The 24,983-nt window shown below is 39.8% G+C and overlaps 1 protein-coding gene and 1 long non-coding RNA gene across 5 annotated transcripts in view; both read left to right on the top strand.

Annotated features, from left to right (window-relative positions):
• Nucleotides 1-6: 6 nt before the first annotated feature.
• Nucleotides 7-938, top strand: LOC119425280. The gene is made up of 2 exons (XR_005187559.1): nucleotides 7-811; nucleotides 880-938. It is a non-coding gene; the product is annotated as an uncharacterized LOC119425280 (long non-coding RNA).
• A 1,382-nt stretch (nucleotides 939-2,320) lies between these two features.
• The window catches only part of LOC119425582 (protein MTSS 1), an 82,526-nt gene continuing 59,863 nt past the window's right edge, over nucleotides 2,321-24,983 (top strand). For all 4 annotated transcript variants that reach the window (XM_037693112.1, XM_037693113.1, XM_037693114.1 and 1 more), the window contains exons 1-3: nucleotides 2,321-2,635; nucleotides 20,664-20,725; nucleotides 23,763-23,836. In XM_037693112.1, the coding sequence (XP_037549040.1) occupies nucleotides 2,564-2,635; nucleotides 20,664-20,725; nucleotides 23,763-23,836 (208 nt within the window). In that variant the 5' untranslated portion in view covers nucleotides 2,321-2,563. The remainder of the gene's footprint in view (nucleotides 2,636-20,663; nucleotides 20,726-23,762; nucleotides 23,837-24,983) is intronic.

Below are 24,983 nucleotides of genomic sequence, written 5' to 3' on the forward strand. Positions count from 1 at the left end.
CTGCTGTGTTGCAATCCAAAGAAGCCATGTGGGGTAGTGTGTCTGCATCCAATGTGCAGTCCCCTGGTATATCTAACTCAGGTGAGGTACCCCTCAACCATCCTGCTTTATCAGCACCAGCTGTACTACAAACCAAAGAAGGTATGTGGGACAGTGTGTTTGCATCAAAGTCACGCCATCCAGTCTTTTCAGCCCCTGCTACACCACAATCCAAAGCTAGTACTGTAGATGGCATCTCTTCCTCCAGTGCACAGTCCTCGGGGACAAATTTCCCTGTAAAGGCACATCAAAATCCAGCACCCCCAGTGCAACAAGGTAAAATTGGCAAGTGGGATAGTGTGATTGCATCCCGTGCACAGTCTTCAAGATTCAGTAACCCTGCGGAGTCTCTTAAAAATCCAGAACCTCAAGGCAAATCTGCAAAGTGGAAGAGTGTTCCTGCCTCAAATGTGCAGTCCCCAAGATTGTCTAACTTTGCAAAGCTACCCTTGACTCATCCAGCCCCTACTGGGCTACAAACCAAAGCTGGCATGCAGGATGGTGTATTTGCTTCCAATGCTCAATCCCCAAACGTTGGTCCTAGAAGTTTTAGACCTGAAGCTTCTGGTTCCTACCCTCTGAGGCAGCAGCCAAGGATTATGGGCAAACCTCAGCCAGTCTCTGGGTTTCCCCAGAGCAACAGGGGTGGTTTTGGTGATGAAGCACAAGTGAAACGATCTCCAAGGAGCCTTAAACCAGTTCCAGTATCATCCTCCCGTTCTAGTCAACAACTTGACTCTTCACCCAGACGTCAACCTTAATATTCCTAGTTGTAAGTAGCTTGACACTTTTGCTGTAAATTGACTTGTTTTGAAACTAAACCTTTTTTGTTTTTCCCAGGTTGCTATCATTTATGGCTGTGAATCTGACTTTCAATAAAGTTCTTGTTGGAACTTTCATTGCCTTTTGGTTTCTTGATACAAATTGTAGTGCAAACGTACACACTAATCAACTCTGAGGTAAAATGCAGTTGGAACTTGAGTTTTTTTTTATTTAATAAAACCACATTTTACTCATCTCAGCCACCCTTGATCGTTTTCAGTTTTGGGGTGGCTTGTGCAAAAAGCCCAGCTTTTCTGGGCTCTATTTCATGTGCCTTTATTCCTGGTCATTAAATGGTGGGCCTCTAGTTTACAAAAGCTGACACACTGCCAGATCCACAATCTGATATTTCTCCAGCAGATGGAGTTCAAAACATGGACTGTGTAGATCTTATTGTCCCATAAAGGCGCCTCAGCTAGTTTATATATAATCTAGCAATATCTTAAAGATGCACATCAGCATACACTGGAACTAAAATGTACTTAAAGCTGTAATCTTAGTTTGGAAAAACTCTTGGCATGTCAAAAGTTACATGACAGGGTTAAGGTTTACTCACACACTTTTAGGCTGTTCATTTCATTTACACAGGGTAGGTTTGAGTAAGGATTAATTCTCAAGACTGGATTTAGACAAACCGCAGGCCATTAAAATCAAAAGTAACCCTACTCAAGATGGCAATTTAAATGGTATCTGCTTCTGAAAAAATGGAAGGTTATACTGTTGCACGGGGTGGGAATTGTAAACTTGTCTTCAAACCTGGGACCTACAATGTTATGCAAAAATACAGTAGTGTAGGCCTTTGCAGGAATTGCACAAGCGTGAAAACGAGCAGTATAAGGTTTTATATATTTTTCCCATGAGTATGAAAACTTGTTTCCGTTAATTTCTGCTATCCCCTTATTGACTTGAGCTCAAAGGTACTGCACTAAAACATCCACAAGATGGTGACAATTTCAAGCATTTCAAAATCAAAGCTCCTGTGTATTGAATTTTGCATTAAAAGGTTCCAGGTTTAGATGAGAAATTGACTTTAAATACCCACACCCCACAAGGTTTGAAACGGTTTAATTTTTAACTAGTTCTAGCAGGGCATTTAATTACATTTTAACTTGTCTTGGAATGGAAGACTTATTTAAACCCATTCTGTTTCTGATTGCATCAAAGGGTAGCATTTAATATCCAGATTTCTTTCAAGGTGAAATAGTGTATATATTTAAATATTTTCTGGACTTGTTTAATTTGACAAAGATTAACTGTCAATCTCATCTTGTGCAATTAGCAGTAATTAGACAAAAAAAATTATAAACGCTTTTCTGATTTGAGGGCGGGGCCAATAGAACGCGCGCGCTCACGACCGGTGAGGCGCGCGCCCATGCCACGCCCCCTTCCCTGCCACCCGAGGCGCAGCTAGCTCTGTGGAAAGTTGGTGTCCATTCTCCGCCCCTGCTCCGACATGCTTCTCCTCCTGCAGACATGGGAGTCACCGGCTCCGGGTGCAAACTGAGCGGCTCTGCTGCACCTCGTGTCCGCCTCCTGGGCTCCACCAGCCGGGGAAGCCCCGCTGCTGCTGCCGCTGCCTGGATCTGAGCCGCCTCGTTACCGGACCTGTCCTCTCTCGAATTTGTTTGTGTCATTCCGCTTCATTCATGGACTCCCGGAGCTGCGCGTGAAGAGTGTTTGCAATCAGTCCACACAGCTGAAGATGGAGACGGTGATGGAGAGGGAGTGCAGCGCGCTGGGGGGGCTTTTCCAGACTGTCATTGGAGACATGAAGGTAAGACAAAAAGATTTTAATGCTCCTTCTGATTTTTTGGATTCAGCCACCTCCTTGTTCACGCAGTTGCATAAATAAACCAAAGAGAATTAATAATTGTGCCTGTGGCTTTAATTTGCAGTCATTAATGGGCTAATTATCCAGACAGGGGAGGAGCTGGGTGAGACTCCCTGGAGGGGAACATGTCATGATGGTGTTGGGTTAACCAGGTAACCAAGCAGTGGAGCAGTATGAAGCTGCAGGGGATAAAAAAAATAAAAAATAAAATAAATAAATTTAAAAAGCACAATATGGTTTGTGTGTCATCAAACAACCCCTCCCTGTGAGGGGCGTTAAAGATGAATATAAGTTTAAATTCTCTATAAATAGGAGACATTTGTTTCATCCTATTTAGGTCTGGGAAGAATAATCTGCAAGACAAGTTACATTTTAGTGCAATAGAATAAAAAGAACATCTTCATTAGTATTGGGCCCATTATTCAAAAGTTGAATTCCTGAAAAATTAATTAGCAGCTATTTTTAAAAGATATTTTAATAAAGTGTGTTGCTAGAGATTCTTAAATGAGAGCACATGCTCTTTTCTTTCTCCTTAATTACACAAAAGAAGCATGAGTAGAACCGTTTGGACCTTTTTATTTTGAATATGTATTTGATGTTTTATAGTCACTTATCTTGTATTTTTTGGAATAACTTTTAAAAGCTTTGGCCCATTTGACCCAACCAAAAATAAGGTGATGTGCGTAAACCTGATGTCGATCGGCTGTCATTCTACGATGGTAACTGGATCGCACACGCTGACCTACTTATTGTTTGGATCTCTTTAATGGCAGATTACAGCTGGCACACTTTATTGAGCCTTACATTCCACTGCTATGAACTTAAAAAACAAATCTATACTTGGTGAAAAAGAACTTGTAAAACTGACGGTTCAGGTGGCTCATTATCGTAACGTAGCATCCGTCACCATGGAGACGTTAGAGCAACACTTGTCCTCTTTGTCCCATGTGGCCAACAACATCAAAAACAAACAAACAAGAAAAACTATTTACAGATTCAAAACATCTATATGTGAACCTCTATGTTGCGTTGAATCTTTCTCTGGTAAAGAATAGAGGTCAACCAATAGGAGGTTTCCTATGGCCGATGCCCATCAGTATTAATCAGGGCAGCCAATGGTCGATATGCGACATTGATATTTTTTGGGTATTTACCGTAATTTCTGGACTATAGAGCGCACCTGAATATAAGCAACTCCCACTAAATTAAAAAAACAACAGTTTTGTACATATATAGGCTGTGCTCATCTAAAAGCTGCGGGTGTCCACGTTGTAACATGAGATATTTACACAGAAATATATATTTTTTAACTTTTAATTAAATACATAACGTGACCTACACAAATACGCACAGTAAATGTTTTTTACTCAACAGTGCCTGTAACATGGCAGGTTAAAAAAAACAAATACTGTAGCCTACCAGGAAGTCATTGAATCCCCATGGGGAGTCTCTCATCCCTTCCACGCTTTATTGGTCCACAGTGACATGTTCGATAATTTCATTGGTCAAATTTTTTTTTTTAACCTTTATTTATACAGGTAGTCTCATTGAGTTACAAGGACCCACTCCCCAAGTGAGACATGTACTGGGCTGTGAGCACCCCGGTGTAATGAGGCTAAATGTTTTGTTGGCATGAAGCTCGTTAGCCCATCAAAAAACAAAATCCATAAATTAGCCGCAGCGTTGTATAAGACGCAGGGTTTAAAGCGTGTGAAAAATGTAGCGGCTTATAGTCCGGAAATTATGGTATTTGACCAAAGAGTTGTGTTCATTAAACAAAATCAATAAAACATTGCCTAACTTACAATACTTAGACAAGCTTGAACACTTACAAATAACAAATATGATTTTTTTTTTTTGCCTAAGAATCTAAATTATAGGTGATGGTGAACTGGTTGTAGCATCTTACTTGATAATTGATTCAGTATTGACCAGGTATTTAAAAGTGGCCAATATCAGCCAATTAAAGCTGATTAATTTGTCTATTTCTAGTAAAGAATAAACAAGTGACTTTAAGACGAGAGGGCTAATACTGACATGTTTGTATGTGCAGATGGATTGGACTAAAGTAAGAAGAAGCACTGGTATATTTTTAATAAATTCATAAAACATCATTGTAGGCCTGTCACAATAAATCAATTAGTTGCATGATAAATGAAAATTATCAACCTCATTTTCATTAATCGGCTTTATTGTTTCTTCGTGTCTCTCTTTCTACTGAAGACACTGGATGACAAAAAGCTCAACTTAGGTGTTTTTCACTGACCCCTCTCTTTCTCTTTTCTCATTAAAATCCATTTTAATCGTCAAATCACGTTTTTGGATCGTTAAAAGCAGCTAAGCTGAGAAGCTAAGCTAACACGCTGACCTCGGAAAAAAACCCTCCGTCTTGTCCAAGCTCCAAAATTCACGGTGGAAACCCGTGCCTTCTTGTAAAAAGTTGTTTTTCTCTGCCAAAAGAAGCTGAGAACTTGTTTACTGAGGTTTTTTTTAACTTAAAGCTTTGTGTGACAAATGCTATGCTAAAGAGCTCAAACCACACCGAGCGTCTGCCATTTTGAGAACTGAAGAGAGACAGCCCATGTCACGTCAAGGGGCCTCCATCCCATTTTACTTAGAGATCCATGCTTTGGTTCAAGCTTTCTTATACTGCCATTCGGTGGTCAAAAATGGTATTACATGGAAAACAATTAAACATTTCTTCTTAAATTTTACAATAATGAATAATTATTGTCAGATTTCAAACAATATTTTTGTTTATCGCAATAATTTCTGGGACAATTAATTGCCCAGCAAAATGTGTTATCGTGACAGGCCTACGTCATCGGTATAAGTTGGAGTTTGTGCATGCTTTAAGGTTCCTTCACTGTTTCATCGCCCAGTTCAGTTTACAGTTGCTATAATAAAAGGATGTGGATGATGACAAAATGTCCTGCATTTCCTGTCTGCAGGTAAACATGAGTCAGCCACACACCTGTTTCCGTAGTGACACATTCAATAGCAGCTGTAGCTGTTGTTTCGCTGTAGGAGGTTTAGTAAACCTGACACGCCCTCTTCTTGGGTTTCTCTGCTTTTCCTTTTCTCTCCTTTCCTTTCCACCTGTGCTTGCCACTCGATTATTCTTTTTCTTCTTTTGCTTTAAACTCCAAACATGCCTTTCCCTTTGTTGGTTTTCTCCTCCGGTTTCAGTGTAATTTTCTTCCCTGCGTGTAAAATCAGCCTCGACAGACACCGCTGCCTTCTAACATGAATCAAAGCTGTGATCTGTGCCGTGACTCTGCTCAGATCAATGAAGCTCCACCGGATTGGGTTTGAATGTGACTGCACAGGTACGGAGCAGACGTTTGAGCAGACAAAGGCTTTTCTGAATTCAAAGGAGCTTTGTGAGAGAAGGAGGCGTCACATGCAGACTGAAGACGAGCCACCTCTTTTGGACTTGAGTGAAGTTTAATTGAAGGTTAAACATTCATCTGAAAGTTCACGCTTCTGAACAAAGAAGCTGTTTTCTCAGCATTTATTACGCTGACTCAGCTTTCTATTAACTCTGAGTTTTATTCAGAATAAATCTGCCAATTAAGACTGGATGTGTTTTGTATGGGTTTTCTTTAAAAGCCATTTTGTTTAGACATGCTGGCTTTTATCTGTTTTTAACCTCTGATCTCTTTTACTAATGAGGCGACGCTTTGCTTAGAGGGCAAACGAAACACTGGTTAGCTGGTTTCACAGTAAACAGAACATGTTGCATCTCAGATTACCTGATTGTTGTGTCGGACACAGATCATTACGAGTTGATGTCGACCACATTCGAACCCGTGGTCGCTGTCGTTTATGTGGGAATTATTCTGCCTGCTTGTCTTTGTTTTGTTGCAAAGTTTTTTTGGCTCATGCTTATTCATTATATTTTATCAGTTGAAGAGAATCGGTGACTTATTATCAAGTCTGCAACGCAGACACCCGATGCCGGTGTTCTCCAGGTTTACTTAACAAGTTCATATCAGTCCATTCGCGTCTTTGTGTTCAGGTTGATTAAAAAATTTATCAAGTTTATAAGCGCCTGTGCTGTGCATATCTTACAAATACAAAAAGTGGAAGGAAACGTCTTAATATTTAAGACATTTGCCATAATACACATGATTTGTGCCAATGTTGTCACATAAGTGGTGTATTTTATTTTTAACTTGGTGCAGCCAAAGTGAAACAGGAAGTGACATCCAAGGGGAACTCCCTGGTGTTTTTTTTTTTTTTTTTTCATTTATTGAGACAGTCTTATTTGAACTCTGACTCTTCTGACAGTGACTCAAATTATCATATTTTTTGGTCTATAAGTCACAGTTTCTTTGCATAATTTACATGCCCTACAACTTATACACAGAAGCAACTTATTTATGGTTTTTTCCCCATATTTATAAACCAATTTTGGGCTGATTTGACCATTTTTGTTTGTTCAAACACTTAAAATATTAAACACTACCATTTTCAACCACTAGATGGCACTCGAGTGGTATGGCATGACATTGTGTCATGTAATAGGTAAAAGTGGCAATTAATGACACAATCGGCTTGCCATGAATACTTTTGAAATGCAGCTGATTCGACCGTCAAAGTGCATTTATTAAGGAAAATTTAACCCGAGACACACCTTACTATAATTTTGAGCAAACAAATGATTGTTTTTAAGTGTTAATCTTGTTAAATTCTTGTTCAAGTCCTCTCTTACAGTTTCCCATGGCTGCCATTTGGTAACCAATCGATTTTTGCACAACACCGGTCCACATGTCCGGGTCGTCAGCGGTGACGCATAACAGATGCGACGTATATGGTGAAGCGACGTATTTGTTTTTTTTTCCCCACGTTATTTGACATATTTGGACTGATGCGACTTATACGGTGGTGCGACGTGAACGGCAGAAAATACCGTAATCTGTGTTGTAGCAATGCTCTGTTCACATGCAGGCTTTCCCTTTTGTCATCACTTCCTGTTATTGTGCAAGCAAATATCTCAATAATTGCCATCTCAGCGGTGTGAATTACTATTATTTTTAGCAATATATCTTTCCAAAAATACATTCATATTTATTATAACATTTGGATGTCACATGGACTTTAAATGGTCTATGTAACTGAGCTGAACTTCTACACACTAATTAGAGCACTCCAGTCAATCAGCCAGTTTCTCCTGCTAGTCCCAACATCCAGATTAAAATATAAAAATGATTTGAACTTGTAGAACAATTTATCTTTCAATATATACACAGCCCATGCTATAGAGACATTTAAATCTTTATTTAAGACATATTTTTACTTTGGTTTTTGATTTAAACATCTGATAGCGGTCCTTTTTATTGTTCTTTAATTCTTATTTTATTATTAAGGACTGTCTAGTAAGGCAGCCACCTATTATTATCCACCTGACAAGGGTTTCTTAACTTTATATCTTACTCTTCCATCAGCTTTAATGTGGTCCAAACATACTGTGCTTTTATTCGTGTTTCGAGTTACCATGGCAATGTAATTTGCAAATAAAGATGCCATTTTTATTAGTAATTTCTCAGTCTCTGGTTACAAATCAAATATTCAAGATGGCTACCTAAGCTAAAAATGAAAAATACTGTAAATCAGCCATTTTTAGAGATATTAAGCTGAAATTTAGCGTGGTAGTAGCGGAGACCAATGTCCGTTAATGAATTTTTAAAAATCAAGATGGTCACCAAAGCTCAATTTAAATGGCTTTATTTAACTCGGCTATTTTTACACACATAGAGCTGAAATTTGGTGGTTATAGCTGAGAACGTTCCCCATCACATGCTGTATCCAAATCAATAATCCAAGTTGGTCACCATAGTTAAAAAAAAAAAAAAGACTAACTCATTGATATTTTGCCATTTTAAGCTGAAATGTGGTATGGTGGTAGCTGAGAGCGAACCCCAACACATTGTGCTGTCCGATCAAAATTTTTAAATGACCACCACATGGGAGACCCTGTCGAAGTTTCTCCAGGAACCTTCTAGTTATTAATTATTCTCATCTTTTTCGACTGTAAAGCCTTTTAGTCAACCTAGTTTTTTTTAGACGTTCTGTGTACTTTGACTTTCCTCTGGGAGAACAGCTTCTCAGTTTTTTTGCAGGCCGCCTGTGCATTTCACAATTAAGGCAAACATTAACCAGAACATTACAAAGCAGCACATTTGTCATAGTTTGTGTGACTGACGTGTTGTGAAATGTGTCATTTTGTGCACGACTGAACCCTTTCTGTTGCTTGTGCATTAAGCTGACGTAGAATCTGACATGTCTTATTCAACTTCTTGAATACAAACGTTTGGCTGGAAGCCCTCCGTGTCAGTTTTCATTACACTGAACACTCCTTTAATGCTACTTTTCAAGGTACAGGGAGCTGCTTCAGCTGTATATTGCCCGTCATCCCTTCTGCAGTGGTTATTGACACCAATAGTAAATTCCTAAAGGGAACAGAATATGTCTCCCTTAAAGAGGTCTGAGGGGAGGTGGGGTGTGGTAACTGGACTCTGGAGGATGGGGCTTGTGTTTGACACCAACTTTAGTACAGGGCTGGGGTTTAAAGTTGGGCCATGAAATGTACAATAACTTATGCTTTATTCCAGACAAAATGCAGTCATTCAAGTTAAAATGCTGTAATTATTTTACCAGCTTGGACCGTAAACACAGATTCATTCACCTTCTGCTTTAATTCAAGTTCATTGGTCTTTTGTACGTTAACGTAGGCTATTCATGTGAAATTGGTCGTGGATGAGTGAAGATTCAACACTCGACAAACCAACTCGGTTACAGCCGGGGTGTGAGATAGGATCAGGTGTTCATTCTGTCAAAGCATCAGTACAGGACCAGTTGGGAACAGATTACAGAATCCGATATAGCTGGTACTGACAGTCATGACACGTTCAAGTGCACTTTGTCACTTTCAGTTACCACGTCAGATTAGTGCATGTCATCCCCAACTGTTGTGTTTGGGGTAAAAAACATAATTTCCTTTGCTGTTTTTCCTGTTCAAAGTCTTTTAAGTATTTAGTTGTGTATGTCATAAACCTCGCAGGCACTTGTCTGGTAGCTTAATGTCTCCATTTTGGCTCAAAGATGTACGTAGTTGGAATGTATGTCTGTCAGATGTAATTTATCATTTAGAGGCTGAGGATACATGACTCCTAAATGTGCTGTATTTTAGATATATTACCGTTGTCACCATGACTTGATAGTAGGCCTGTCACGATAACAAATTTTGCTGGGCGATTAATTGTCTTGGAAATTATTGCGATAAACGATAATATTGTTTCAAATTTGACAATAATCAATAATTGTCAAATTTAAGAAGAAATGTTGGTTAATTTGTGTGTAGTACCTTTATTGACCACTGGATGGCAGTATAAGACTGAACGGAAGGATAGTGAGGGAGCGAGCAGCATGTCTCTTTAAGACAAATGGGAGGGAGGCCTCTTGACGTGACATGGGCTGTCTCTCCTTCCTGTTTTTCGGTACTCAAAATGGCAGATGGTCGATGTGGTTTGACCTCTTTAGCATAGCATTTGTCATACAAAGCTTTTAATAAAAAAAAAAACATCAGTAAACAAGTTCTCAGCTTCTTTTTGCAGAGAAAAACAACTTCTTACACGAAGGCACGGGTTTCAACCGTGAATTTTGGAGCTTTGACAAGACGGAGGTTTTTTCCCCAAGGTCAGCCTGTTAGCTTAGCTCGTAGCTTAGCTTCTAAAATTAGCTGCCTTTAACGATCCAAAAACGTGATTTTGGACCGTTAAAACGGATTTTAAAGCGAAAAAAGACAGGGAGGGGTCAGTGAAGAACACTCCTTTTGTCATCCAGTGTCTTCAGTAGAAAGAGACACGAAGAAACGATAAAGCCGATGAATGAAAATGAGGTTGATAATTTTCATTTATCATGCGATTAATTTATATGTTTATCGTGACAGGCCTACTTTATAGTGCAAATGAAATGAACAAAAATACTGTAAATCTTTTTGTTCTGAATTGGGGACTGGATTAAAAGATTTGCAGTTTACGATGAAACAGCTTGGTGTTTGGGACTTTCAGTCAGATGGAGATTTCCTTCAGCTGGTTTAATTGTGTGGGTGGAAAAGGCTGGTGATGTGTCAGCATGGAGGAGACTCCAGTCTGCTGCTAATTGTGGTTTAGACACATCTTCAGTATGTTTGTGTTTCAGAGCGCATTAACCTCCTGTTTTATTTATTCAGTTTTGTGCATGTTTGTCTAATTAAAGGAACGCAACAAGAAAAACCAGGTCGAGAACTCGGCTTTAATGCTCATCTAAAATTAAATGCTTATTTGGGTAATATTTTGTTCTGTCAAACCTCAGGCAATGAAAATGAGCAAGTCAAATATTATAATATAAATATTCTTCCACAATAGGAATTAGAGCCTGACCAATATGGAAATGTTTGCTATTACCAATATTGGTAGGGGAAGGCTAATGCTGATAACTGGCATAATATAATGGCTGATAAATTTTTAGCTTGGTCCACCCCCAAGTATCTAAGTAAATGGCTAATTTTAAACCTGTTTAAACACTTGAAGTCTTGAAACAGTCTTCCTAACGTGCATTCATTTTCTATCCTCCACTATTCACCATAAAGTGATCAAGTGTTACATAAATAGAAATTAAATAAAGAAACACCCTTCCCTGTTCCTTGTTTACACAGTCACGTATGATGAAGGTTTAGTATTAACTGCAGAAGCTTTTTTCTTTTTCTTTGCAGAGAAGTAAATATTTCAGACAAATGATGCATTTTATTGAGGACGACAAAGATGGTGTTACTCATACTGATACTGTATGTTTTACCTTTACATAAAATTTATTGTTGTGGATTAAGTTTTATAAGACAATAGCCTATGCTAGGTTATCTAAAGGTTGGCTTGCTAACTTGAGCGGTGCTAATGACGAGCAGGTTGGAGGACTGAAGATAATTTATTATTGTAATTATTTATTTTATTTTACAGATCAGTTAAAATAGACTTACCATGCTCTGTTCAGCAAAATACGAGACACAGTATTGCTCCCTGCATCGGCTGTGCTGAAAGTGAAACTTAAAGTGAATGGCCATGACTTGAAATTAGTCTGCATGCGCCCTCTGCTGGATATATTGTACAACTGTGCTTTTTGCAAGTAAGGACATGGCTTGTTCCCTGTTTTCATATTAACTACTCTGTGTCAGTGTATTGGGAAGGTAATCATTAACTACAACTAATAATTTATTGATAAAGCACTTTCAACAAGCACAGCTGCAACAAAGTGCTGTACATATGAAATCAAGAACATTTAAACACAAAAGAATAAAGCTGTTAAAACATTAAGACCAATAAAAACAGAAAAGCCAGGGAATAAAAATGCGTTCTTTAAAGAGTTTTTAACTTTTACAGTTTTTAAGCTGCATAAGGAGATGGACGGGAAAATGTAACGGTAGTTGCTTTGACACCGTGACTTTTTAACACCTTGAAACAAGCTCATACCTTTAAAAACATTTTAATGTGGCATTTTAGAGAGAGAAAAATACATATTTTAAATTTGCAATAAAGACTCTTGGAGAGTAAAGAAGATATTGTAACTCATCCAAACTTCTTTAGTTATAAATTGGATTTATGAGCATTTTTTTTTCAAATAGTTTGATTATACAAATGATTTAAAGGAATCTGGATATTTTAGGCAGAATATGGATTCATCAATAAAAATACCATCATGAGCAATAAGTGTTGTTGACCCTACAGCATGAAACTGTCATTAAACATAACCCAAAGTTTTTACTGTTAATGTCTTTATTAAAGCAACGCTAACACAAACTGTAAGTAACACCGAAGCCTTTTTGTCTCTAACCTCCTACACTCGTTTTAATTCAACTCCCTCCTCTTCATTACCTCGTTTCAAAATAAACCTCTCCCCTCTGCAGGCTGGAAACCCATCAGCCTGCAGGATGTAAGTAGAAATGAGTGGACGTTCTGTGTCAGTGTATTGGGAAGGTAATCATCTACACTTCATTGTGCAGCCTCAATCGAAGCAGACACATTACTGTTGATCCTTTTAAGTGGAACTGATCTGCACATTTGTCCCGGCTCATCCTCCTGTACTGAGAGCTGCTTTTCACTGAGCCTCCTATCTGCCTGTAGACGTTTGTTTTAGGATTTTTCTCAGTTTTTGTCATTTTACATGGGAGTGAGAGACCGCTAGAGGTCTGACGTGTGATCAGAAGAAAACGGCTGAGCTAAAATCAGCTGAAAGATGCAAACTCCACAGAAGTTAATGTCACTACTTGAGTATTTTAGTGGAATTCGGTAGGGTTTAAATATATACATTTTTTTTATTCTGGTGTTAAAAGCAGTAAAAACATGTCTCTTGAGTGAAAGTGATATTTTTCAACTCCATCTCCATGAAATATCTTTAAACATCTTCTGAATTAAAGATTAAAAATCCACGAACAATGAAACGAGATAAATTCAGACACTTCTAAACCTCATTTTCTGATTTGTTTATTTTTAAACAACATTTTCACACTGCTGCAAATTTTTAAGTTGAGGAACTATTTCTATTTCTAACTAGTTCTAGTTCTAGATCTAGAATTGTGCTGCTCGGGGTGGCTGTGTGTTGGAGCAGCTCTGTAACATTCCTTCTGAGATTTTGCTTTTGGAAACTTTAATTCCTCTTTTTCTGGATGTAAATCACATTTTTTGGATGATTGTTTCCTCTGGTATCAGATGCTGAGCAGCTGGAAGGATTTTTACTGAAACTTTAACTTTTGGACATTTGCTATGATGCGTAACCATGACAACAAGCTGTTTTTTACAACTGGGAGCAGCTGATTAACATCTCAAAGCTCAAATAATATCTCAACTACAGCCCCTAATCTCAAATGAGTTGAAAAGGAGGCACTGTAGATGCATTCCCGTCTCCCTGCTGGCTGTGATTGAGTGCCTGACCACTGAGATCCTGGAACTGGCAGAAAACACGGCTCATGACAGCAGAAGGACTGGGATCATCCCCTGGCACCTGCAGTCAGCTGTCCGCAGCAACAGAGAGCTCAGCAGGATGCTGGGAGGAGTGGCCATCACTCTGGGAGGAGTTCTGCCCAGGATTCAGGTGGTCCTGCAGCCCAGGGGAACCGAGAGGCCAGCCGAGTCTAGGTGGATGGATCGGACAGCATCTGCGGCCAGTTTCTTCGGATCTGCTGTGGGATAGACCTTTACAAGAGATCCTTCCTGCCTACAGCCATCAGGATCTATAATATCTCTTAATGAAACAAGGATAACGAGTTACAACAACATTTTAATTTCCCTTTTGGATTAATAAAGTATTTATGAATTGAATTGAACTGAATTGTATTTTTCTCGTTTGCGCTTGTAGATTAGAACAAAACCACAAACGTTCTCTCAGATTTAACAGGAGCATTGTATTGACTTTTCTTACGATTTTCCAAAACCCAAACCAATAAATGATTAAAAAAATATATAATAATAACATGGTTGTCTTCTTGCCTCACAGCTTATCAAACTTAAAGTGTGTGTTACATAGTGACTGAAGCTTCAGCAGGCCTTCTGAGAGGGGTTTTGCAGCTGTTTTAGCTGCTAAAGAGCTAAAACACTTAGAATAATAAACACCTGAGGGGTTATAATGTTGTCTTCTTTTTTTATTTATTAATTTTAAACTTAATTTCCGGCTGTGACTTTGTGTATTTTAAAGCTTCATATTTGGATATGCTATTTGTTTATTCACTTTAACTCAATTCTTTTTAGCTTCTGAGCTGGAATGGTCTTTTGGGTTTGGTGCCGCTGAAACTGGAGTAACAGCATCATCGTTGCCACGGAAACATAACAATCATTGCTGCAACACTCAGTGGAGCTTCAGCTAAAATTTACTTTAGTTGTTTTTTGTTGGCTATAGCTTGCCAAATATAATTTTTTGTTGTAAAACCCTGTTTTGTATATTTTAAATAATTGTTTTACTGGTTCAAATGTTTTCCCATACTTGCCAAATACTTGAAGTAGCCTTTTCAAATTAGATTTTTATACAGTAGAACGGTGGAATATTGACCCATAGGTGTAAACATTTTTTTAAAGTACATTGAAGTTAATAGCAAGATTTTATTTTATTTTTTGCATTTTTATTTTCTGTGATTATTGAACTTTTTGCTAAGCTTGTAATAATTTAATTTAAACTATAAATCACAGCTGGTGGCAGTGCTTTGACATCATCTTCCATTTGCTTATGCTTCATGCTTATGATCAGGTTCAAGCTCAAACTGCAAACATGAAAAGGTGGCAGAGACAGAAATCTGTATGGCTGCATTTCCATTATTCATTTGTATTTGTAATACTGGACACATAAAAATTAAGTCAAAGACACTGAAGTAGGGTTTGTGTTACTTTGTGCTCAGTTGGTTATAACCAAATAAACAACAAAAAGACACAAAGCGAGGGGTTTGGGGTTTCTGAGCCAGTGCAGTTGCTCTCAGAGCCGAACGAACAGATTGGTGGATTCCTGAACGACCAGCAGGTTGCTGCTTTTGCCTCTGGTTGTTGCCACGGTGACAATTTATGTCCTGAGTGACTGATGGATGCGGCGACCCTGCCCTCTTCTTGGTGGCTGGGTGTGTAAGAGTGTGTAGGAATAAGAAGAGCAAGAGACAAGATGTAATGAGACGTGGCTGTATGTATATTTAATATACATGTCCATGTAATAGAGTGGATTTGATAAATGAGTTTAAAGGAGCTAGTAGGAGAAATGTCAATGCTTTTGAAAAATGGAAAGATGGTGTGTGTGTGAGAGAGAAAAGGAAAAAGAAGAAGAATATGGTAATGCAAACCATTGAAATGGAAAGTGGGAGAAACGACAAAAAGCAAATGCATGACACACAAACGGTGTGCGTTTGGGTGAGGTTGCACTCACGTGAGACCCCCTCCGTCCCCCAACATCTTTCTGTGTCTGAAGCCCCTCTGCAGCAGCAGCGTTGTCATAGCAACTGTATCCAGGCGATGACGCTGAGCATCGCTCTCACAAACAGGAGGCTGAACACGCCCAGCTCAGCTGCTCCGTTCGATGTGGAAGCTGTGCTGACGATGACGCAGAGACGAACGAGGTGATGCCCACCGAGCAGCCAGGGAGACGACAGACTTTATTTGTGCTGTTTACATAAATTACACATGTATTTACTTAGTTACAGCCCCCTCCAAAAGTACTTGTACAGCAAGGCAAATTCCTTTGTTTTCGTTTTTCTCCCCTCAGTCTCCTCTTCTGGAGATGAAATGCATTCTCTATTGGGTGAAGTTCAGGTGACTCACTAGGTCAACCTTCCGCTTTGTTCCCCTGACGAAGTCGTTTGTTTTGTCGGCAGTGTGCGCTGGGCCATTGTCCTGTTGCATGAAAAACCTCCTCCCTGATAGTTTGGATGCACTTCTTAAATTGGCAGACAAAATGTTTCTGTACATTCAGCTGCTACGATCATTGGTTAAGTCATCAATAAATAATAACGAGCCTGTTCAAGAAGCAGCCATGACATGACCTCCACCATGCTTCACAGATGAGCTTGTATGCAGTTCCTTTCTTTCTCCACACGTTGACCTCTACCACTTTAGTCTCATCGGTCCATAAAACTGTGGTCCAGAACATTTGTGGCTTATCTCTGCAGATTCTAGTCTGGCCTTCCGATTCTTACTGCTGAGTAGTTTGTATCTTGTGGAATGGTCTCTATATTTCTGCTCTCTGAGTCTTCTTCCAACAGTGGATTGTGACAACTTCACCCCTGCATTGTGGAGGTAGTAGATGATGTACTGTACGTTACTGAAGTTTTTGGAGTTTTCTTCATAGCTCTTCCAATATTTCTGTCATCAGCTACTATTTTCCTTGGCCGACTTGTTGTACTTCTGTTGCTCACTACACCAGTAGGTTCTTTCTTTTTCAGGACATTCCAAGTTGTGCTTGCTACGCCCAGTGCTTGTCCAATGGTTCTGATCAATTTTCTTTATTTTCTCAGCTTCAGAATGCGTTGCTTTTCTCCCAAAGACAACTCTGTGGTCTTCCTGTTTGTTTATCCTCTTTTTTTTACAATAAATGCAATATTAATAGGTTTAAACCCAGGCGACAAACTTAGACTGGTCATGCAGAGACATTTAATGTTGGAACAATCGACCTTAAACACAAAGTCTGGTGAACAACACCAGTCAGTCACATCTTTCAATACTTTTAGAGGGGACTGTATATTAGCCCCTTTTGTCATAAATCATACATATACATAGTGTTTGAGTTGTATTACAAAGTAAATGGTAAATGGACTGTAACAAAGTTCATGCTCAATCATCCAGGTATCGCATCCAATAATTCTCAGTCAGGTCATCAGGACAGTTTATTTTTTATATAGATGTTTCACCCTCTATCCGGAGGGCTTCATCAGTCTGAGGAGTTCCAGTAAAGCCAGTAAACTGTTTCCTCGCCAAGCAGTAAACTTCTTAAGTGGACCAACCAGTTTGCTGGAGCTAAGATGGTTTCTGGGGGCCATCATGTCCTCGGTCGACTTCCTCCAAGGCAGGCAGCCACAGCCAAAGTGGTTCAAAGCAACAAAATTCATGCTCAATCATCCAAGTATCAATGGACTGTACTTATATAATACCTTTCTATCTTATCAAGATACTCTAAGCGCTTTACACTTCAATCTGTGTCCTCATTTACGATTTATACAACACTCTACTATGTCAAAGAATAATCAATGCTTTAAATCACATTCATACACCGATGGGAACATCAAGATCAAGTTCAAGAATCTTTATTATCCCAAGGGGCGATTAGTTTCACAGTCAGTAAGCGCATAAAACATCCAGAGTAGACAAGACATTGCAACATTAAAGTACCAGCACAGACATCAGTGTTTGTTGAGAAGCCTCATGGCTACAGGGACAAGAGTGTTTCAGTCGGTTTGTCCACCTGTGTCCAAATGGAAGCAACCTGAGGAGGTGTCGGAGTCACTGGAGGCTACGTCTTCAGTGTCTTGCCCAGGGACACTTCAGCATGTGACTGCTGGTGGAATCGAACCCTCAACTCTCCCATTGGAAGAAAACAAACAACATTCAGCGTTGGTGTGTTTAAAGGTACTCGTTGTCATGTCATGAACACCGGTCCAGAAATAAATAAGGTATAGGCCTACTGTAGTACGAAACCAAATTGGGCAGCACGGTGGCGCAGTTGTTAGAGATGTTTCCTCTCAGCGAGCAGGTCCCTGGTTCAAATCCCGGTCCGGGGGCCTTTCTGGGTGGAGTTTGCATGTTCTCTCCGTGCATGCGTGGGTTTTCTCCGGGTACTCCGGTTTCCTCCCACAGACCAAAAACATGCATGTTAGGCTGATTGGTAACTCTAAATTGTCCCTAGGTGTGAGTGAGAGAGTGAATGGTTGTTTGTCTCGTTTGTCTCGATGTGGTCCTGTGATGGACTTGCGACCCGTCCAGGGTGTACCCCGCCCCTCGCACAGTGATTGCTGGACATGGGCACCGGCGACCCCCGTGACACAAAATGGAATAAGCGGGTAAAGAAAATGGATGGATTGATGGGTGGCGCAGTTGGTAGAGCTGTTTCCTCTCAGCGAGAAGGTCGCCAGTTCAAATCCCGGTCCTGGGACCTTGTGGGTGGAGTTTGCATGTTCTCTCCGTGCATATGTGGGTTTCCTCCAGGTGCCCCGGTTTCCTCACACAGACCAAAAACATGCATGTTAGACTGACTGGTAACTCTAAATTGTCTCTAGGTGTGTGTGAGTGAGAGAGTGAATGGTTGTTTGTCTCTATGTGTCCCTGTGATGGACTGGAGACCTGTCCAAGATGTCCCTGTGATGGACTGGAGACCTGTCCAAAATGTCCCTGTGATGGACTGGAGACCCGTCCAGGGTGTACCCCACTTCTCGCACAGTGATTGCTGGATATGAGCACCAGTGACCCCCGCGACCCGAAAAGGAAGAAGCAGGTAAAGATGATGGATTGATGGATGCATGGACGGACGAAACCAAATCTCCACCTTTTTCTTGCTCTTGTTGGTTAATGTGTCCTTTACATCCACAAATTTAGAAACCGCCAAGTGACTGAAAACAGGTCAACAATAACGGTTACGTTCATGAAAGAACTTTGTTGTTCAGGGTTAGTTACGCTGTTTGTTTTTCTTTTGCATTTAGCAGATTTACTTTGTATTTCCACCTACAGGTCTCATAAGAGTCCTCGTGACCCAATGAGACTGACTTGTATAAATAAAGGTTGAATGATTACATGTCTTCTGAGATTCTACATGTGACTGTATGTAAATCATGAGACTAACTTCCACACGGTTGTTGGCGAATTCTGTCGATTTGAAGTGCCGCTTGCATTTCACAAGTACATATCAATAGATCTGTAAAAGTACTGGATTAAACTCTTTCAAACTGCACCATTTCGTACGGTTCAGGAAAGGAATGTTTTATTTGATGGGATCCATTGAGTACTTTTTAACGAAAGACGCCAAAGCTTGAGATAATAAAACTTTTAAAAGATTTCTTAGTAAAGTAGGAATATAAGTTTATTTGAAGATATGCATTACACTTTTGCAAAACTTTGTTGGTAAAAATTTTTGGTGTTCAAACGGATTTATTACTTTTCAGTGGTTGTTTTTTCTTGTCCAGCAGCCAGTCCTGTGATTTTTTTTACAATTTTTTTAAATGTATTTATTTTAATTTATTTGCATGCATTGATACTGAAAGCATCTGTTGTGATCAATTTAATCGGTTCACAATAAAAAGCACAAAACTGCACCGTTCTTTGTGATACAGATGAAAAACCAACCAATGCAGAATGCTTGTTTTTGTTTGTTTTGCGTATTTTTCTCGAACGTGCCTCTGCAGCGGTACGATTTTCACTAATGTTGAGACAAAAGAGGATTTCCTAGAGCAGCAGGATGTGACTCATTTGGAAAGTAGCCAAATGATGAACTAATGTTAATCTTTTTTATCATCCTGGAAGCTTTAAAGTAATTATTTTAGATGTGAGCTCAAATAAATCAGTGACATTGATCAGCGTATGATCCTGTGAGTAAACATGACCCAGATCCTTTGCTGCAGTGACGGATGGAGGGGAGCCCCACCCAGTCCAGCTGCATCCACCTGCTGGCATTAGGAGGATATCCTCGTTGTCTCTGTGGATTTGGCTGCCATGTTGTAGTTTCAGTTTGCGCAGCTTCTTTAAACACACATCCAGCAGCCCCGCACTGCAGCATTAATTCCTCGTGTTTGATATTTCACCCGGTCCGTGGACATGTGCTGTATTTCCATGCCTGGAGGGGCTTGTTTGGCCTCGTCTGGACAGGCTGCTGTGGGTGGGGCGTATGGATCGGCCCAATCGATTTGTCTCCAGTGTGTTTAACTGCTGTCTGTTTGAAATTTGGATTTGGGTCAGACGAGCTGTGCATGTCCAAACATGTCCTGTTGACTGTTTAGTCGATCTGTAATGTCCGTTTTAATGTAAAGGAAAAAACGAGTGTGCTCCTTTTAATAATGAAAAAGTTGTTTATAATCATATTAAAGTAGTAGAAATGGTCCAAGACTCTGTTTCTTCAGCCCTGACCTACACAAAAGCTTAGTTCACATTTTATTTTATTTAGTTTTTTGGCAAATGTGCAAGTTTAGTAAAAGTGTTAACTTTTTTAATCTATGTTGACACATTTGTTATAAATCAGGGCTGTTCAAGTAAACTGCTCAGGGGGCCACAGTTACTGAAAGCCAAAAGCTCAGCAGTTATTGTCATTAAAAAAGTTTGTTTTATGATTTAAAATCTAGTTTTATTTAATAATGAACCCATTGATGGGCCGAACTGAGCACAGGCCCACGGCCCACCAGTTGAATAGCCCTGCTATAAATGACGACAGCTGTAATAAAACAATGTATATGAATACTTAATCATATTTTTTTTATTTATGTTTTCTTCAGGGCAGTTACCCAGTCTGGGACGACTTCATCAGCAAGGCCACCAAACTCCAGTCACAACTTAGGTAACGCACACACACACATGTTCTTGTAAACATACCTGTTGGGGACTTGTGTTGACTTCCATTCATTTTCTGGAGCCTAACCCTGACCATTACCCTAAACCAAACCATTACCAGTACATGCCTAACCCTAATCCATCCAGAGTTCACACTTTAGACCTTAACCTAACCCCCCAATGAGATGGGGACCTGGCTTTGGTCCCCATTAAGAGCAGTTGATTCCCACAATGCTTGATTTTTTTTGTAAAATTGGGTCCCTACAAGGTAACCTGAAACAAACGCACACCCACTTGTTATTTACTGTAATGATGATCTCCAACAATTTAATATGGTGGAACAGTTTGGGCTTTGAACAGTTTAAAAATTCTTATTCACAAGCGCGTCATATTTTCTTGAGTTTCAAAGCAATTATTCATCTTTTTTTTGTAATAGTGGCTCCGCTGTCGCCTACAAACTGTAGCCTGTGTGTGTGTTATCCAGAAATTAGAAAACTGTGTGTGTAAAATGTGAAACTGATCAGAAGTCAGGTTCGTGTTGGATTGGGTCCAGACATTCACACAGGCTGCTGCTTCCAGTATGGTGGACCCCACCCAGAGTGAACTCAGGTTTAAAACTAGTTGTATCACAAGTGGTCATCCGTCACCATGGTAACAGCCTACAGGCAGACAGGACTGTTGGCACGTTCAGCGTTGGCGCGATCCTTGAGGTTTCCTGCTGGACAGAAAACATGTTTCCTTTATGGAAAGATATTTATGGAGAGCATTACACATTTTTAGTTTATTTATTTATTTTTATTAATAACGTGTACAGGCTACAATACAGAATTGCAAGCCAAGCACACAAAAAGACTGTTATTTAAAAAAAAAAAATGGTCGTACAAACATGGCTACACGGCTCATCTGCTAACATTGTGCCCCAAACTGATCCAACGATGTCCTGGAACGTGCAACATGTCTCATTTCTTATATTATGGATATTCATTGAAAAAGAAATGTCTTTATGTTTGAACCCACACATGGATTTACGATATTTTTCGTCCTATAAGTCACGTTTTTTTGTATAATTTGCATGCCCTGCGACTTATACGCTGAAGCAACATATTTGTTTTTCCCCCCCCCCCCCATATTTATAAACCACCATTTGGCTGAGATATGACCGTTTTCATTCATTCTGACCGTAAATATTGAACTACCATTTTCAGCCGCTAGATGGCACTCGAGTAGTATGGCACACTGTTGTATCATGCAATAGGTAAAAGTGGCTATTAATGACACAGTCGGCTTGCCATTGACTAACACCTTCGTCCAGCTCGCTTGGATCAACCGTCAAATCAGCCTCGTTTTGCTGCGGCGCTCCTTTGAAATGCAGCTAATTTGACCATTGAAGTGCATTTATGAAGTAAAAGTTCAACTGAGAGACACTTTTACTATAATGTTGAGCAAACAAACAATTGTTTTAGGTGTTTATCTTGTTAAATTTTGAAGAAATGCACAGCGTTCCTCCTTCCGGATGTCCTCCCTCGGAGCGCGCTCCCAGAGCACCAAGAACTTAGACTGAGACGCACATTTACTATAATTTAGAGCAAATAAATAATTGTTTTTAAGTGTTAATCTAGTTAAATTCTTGTTAGTCCTCCCGTGCACGCTCCCACGGCCACCATTTCGCACAACACCAGGTCACATTTCCACGTAGTTAATGGTGACTCATAATAGATGTGAAATATACGGCGAAGCAAAGCATTGTTTTGTTTTTATTTTCCACTTTATTAAACATATTTGGGCTGATGTGACTTATAAAGTGGTGTAAAGTACTGTACTCATCTCCATGTTGGATCTCGTGTAAGTCTGAACAGAAATTCAAAACTGAAACGTTACCCGTGCCAGAACACGTTAATCTTTTATTTACAAAAAGATTCTCAGACGTTTTTTTGCATTAATGTTGCAGGAAATGATCGGATTCCTGCAACATTTAATTTTTTTTTTTTTAGAAACTAAAAAGTTCCAGTCATTATCTTTGATAATTTACTAAAGTTTGACATCCCTTTGTCTCGTTACGGTTAAGCATGAGCACAGACTTTTATCGCCTGATGTCGGCTCAGCATGCTACAGTTTCAGGGTCGCTCAGCTTGAGCTGCAGCCGCCGCACGCTGCTGCAGGTGTTTCTAAACCTGAGCTCACGAACATCAGTCTGCTTCATTAGGTGTTTAAATGTCAGACTCACCTCCTGTTCTGTTCTGTCGCTGCGTCCATGTAATACACACACACACACACGCACACACACACAGCAGATGTTTGCAGAACATGGACACAAACTGCTAAAACCTAAACGTTGCTTTGTCGGGGAAAATCTCACCACACTTTTATTCACCACTTCCAGCCATTAACCAGCCAGTGTTACCTGCCTTGCAGCAATCTAATGCACGCACACACACACATGCACACATGCACAACCTTATTAGCCTTCTTTAGCTGGCAGAGATTAATGACACCAGCATGAAGTTGTCATGGAGATTCAAGTCTGAGACAGAAGACAGGTGCACCTCTCCTCATCTTTTTTATTTTTATCAAAGTCTTTTTATTTAATTTTCCCTTTAACACACACACACACACACACTCAACAAATCCCCCTCCCACACCGGATCAACTACATAGACGCAAACATATTAGACAGGTATTGACATATTTTCAAAATAAAATGTAAATGGATGCCAAGTGTCCCAAAATCTCTCAGCAGAACCTTTCAGAGAATATTTAGATGAACATGAAACATGACCTCTCTTATCCAGTGTTCATGTACCGGGGGATACAGATCCTTGCATCTACATAAAATACACCTCTCCTTATCTTTCTCCTTATCTTTGTCTTGATTTTTGCATCTGCACTATTGTCTCTTCACACACCCTGACACAGTTAAATAAATTGTCAGATTTGTTCAGTACAATTGTCAAAAACAAATGTGATGTATATTTTATTCCTCAAATTTAAAAAGTTACTTTGTGCTTTTGCTTTTTCAATAACTCTGCGTCTGTTGCATCTCTCAGGACGACGGTTGTTGCGGTCGCAGCCTTCCTGGACGCCTTTCAGAAGGTGGCTGATCTGGCAACCAACAGCCGAGGTAGGAAAAGACTCAAAAACGTCTGTTTTGGTCGTTTGTTGATTTGAAACGCATTAATGTCGGACACAGACTTCATCGACCACGAAACCCTTTCCGTCACCGAGTAGTTTCCGCAGCCTAACCCAGGTTCCAGACGATGTGCATCTTTGAATTAACTGGCAACGCTCTTTTTTCGAGTGACTGGTTTGCAGACGGTTGAACAGACGTTAAAGCTGTTGGCGTTTAACTGAATCCAGACGGAGGAGCCGAAGGTTGGTGTTTATGTTGCTGCTAGTAACACGTTGCTAATCCTTTTAGCTTTTGGTTCCGAATAAATTTAGCTTGTTGGCTGCATCAAACACAGAAAGATTAAAAACTTTACCTATTATACTTACACAAGTTTAAAAGTCCTTATACCTTAAACTTTGTGAAATCGGTGCAAAGATCTAAAGAATTCTGCTTAGCCAAAAACATTTGTCTATCAATATCTAAAAGAAGAGCAGAGAGAGGCCGTTCTGTCTTGGATGCTGGAGGGAAGCCAGATGGCTGCTAAAAGGCCTTGAAGAGCCTCAAAGTCGAGCAGGAGAAGAAATTGAAACATGTCCGGGGGCTTTGTGAAGCTGCTTCACACAAACACAGCATCAGGAGTAGAAAAACGAGCCTAGAGGGAAGACGAGCAGCAGTTTGTGCTGACCTGAAGATGAGGAAACGCTCCCACTCACACAGTCAGGGGTTTTTGTTGCCAGCCCGTGTACAGCTAATGCACACTTGGCGCACCGTCAGGTTTTCAGTACACGAACACGCATCGTAAAGAACAAACCTGCACAAATGACTCGAGAACTGTGTGAGGAAACTGGAGTACTGGGAGAAAACCCACTCATACACCAGGAGAACATGCAAACTCCACCCAGGAAGACCCCAGGTCCATCCCGGGGATTGAATCCATCACATCTTTCTTGCAAGGCTACAGTGCTAACCGTAAAGCTATCACGCTACTGTAGTGGTTGTAAAACTGTTTAAGTTGAAAAAAGATAAATAAAATTAAGAAAAATACAATTGTTTTGTATTATTTGGCTAAAATTAATTGTCTTTGGTTCTTGGTAGTATGTGGGAAATGTAAATGAAAAAACTGCATCATTCATTCCTCAGTTGACGTAAAATTCATAAG

This window comes from Nematolebias whitei, chromosome 19, assembly GCF_014905685.2.
Source record: "Nematolebias whitei isolate Nwh7 chromosome 19, NemWhi1, whole genome shotgun sequence".
In the NCBI taxonomy this organism is placed as follows: domain Eukaryota; kingdom Metazoa; phylum Chordata; class Actinopteri; order Cyprinodontiformes; family Rivulidae; genus Nematolebias; species Nematolebias whitei.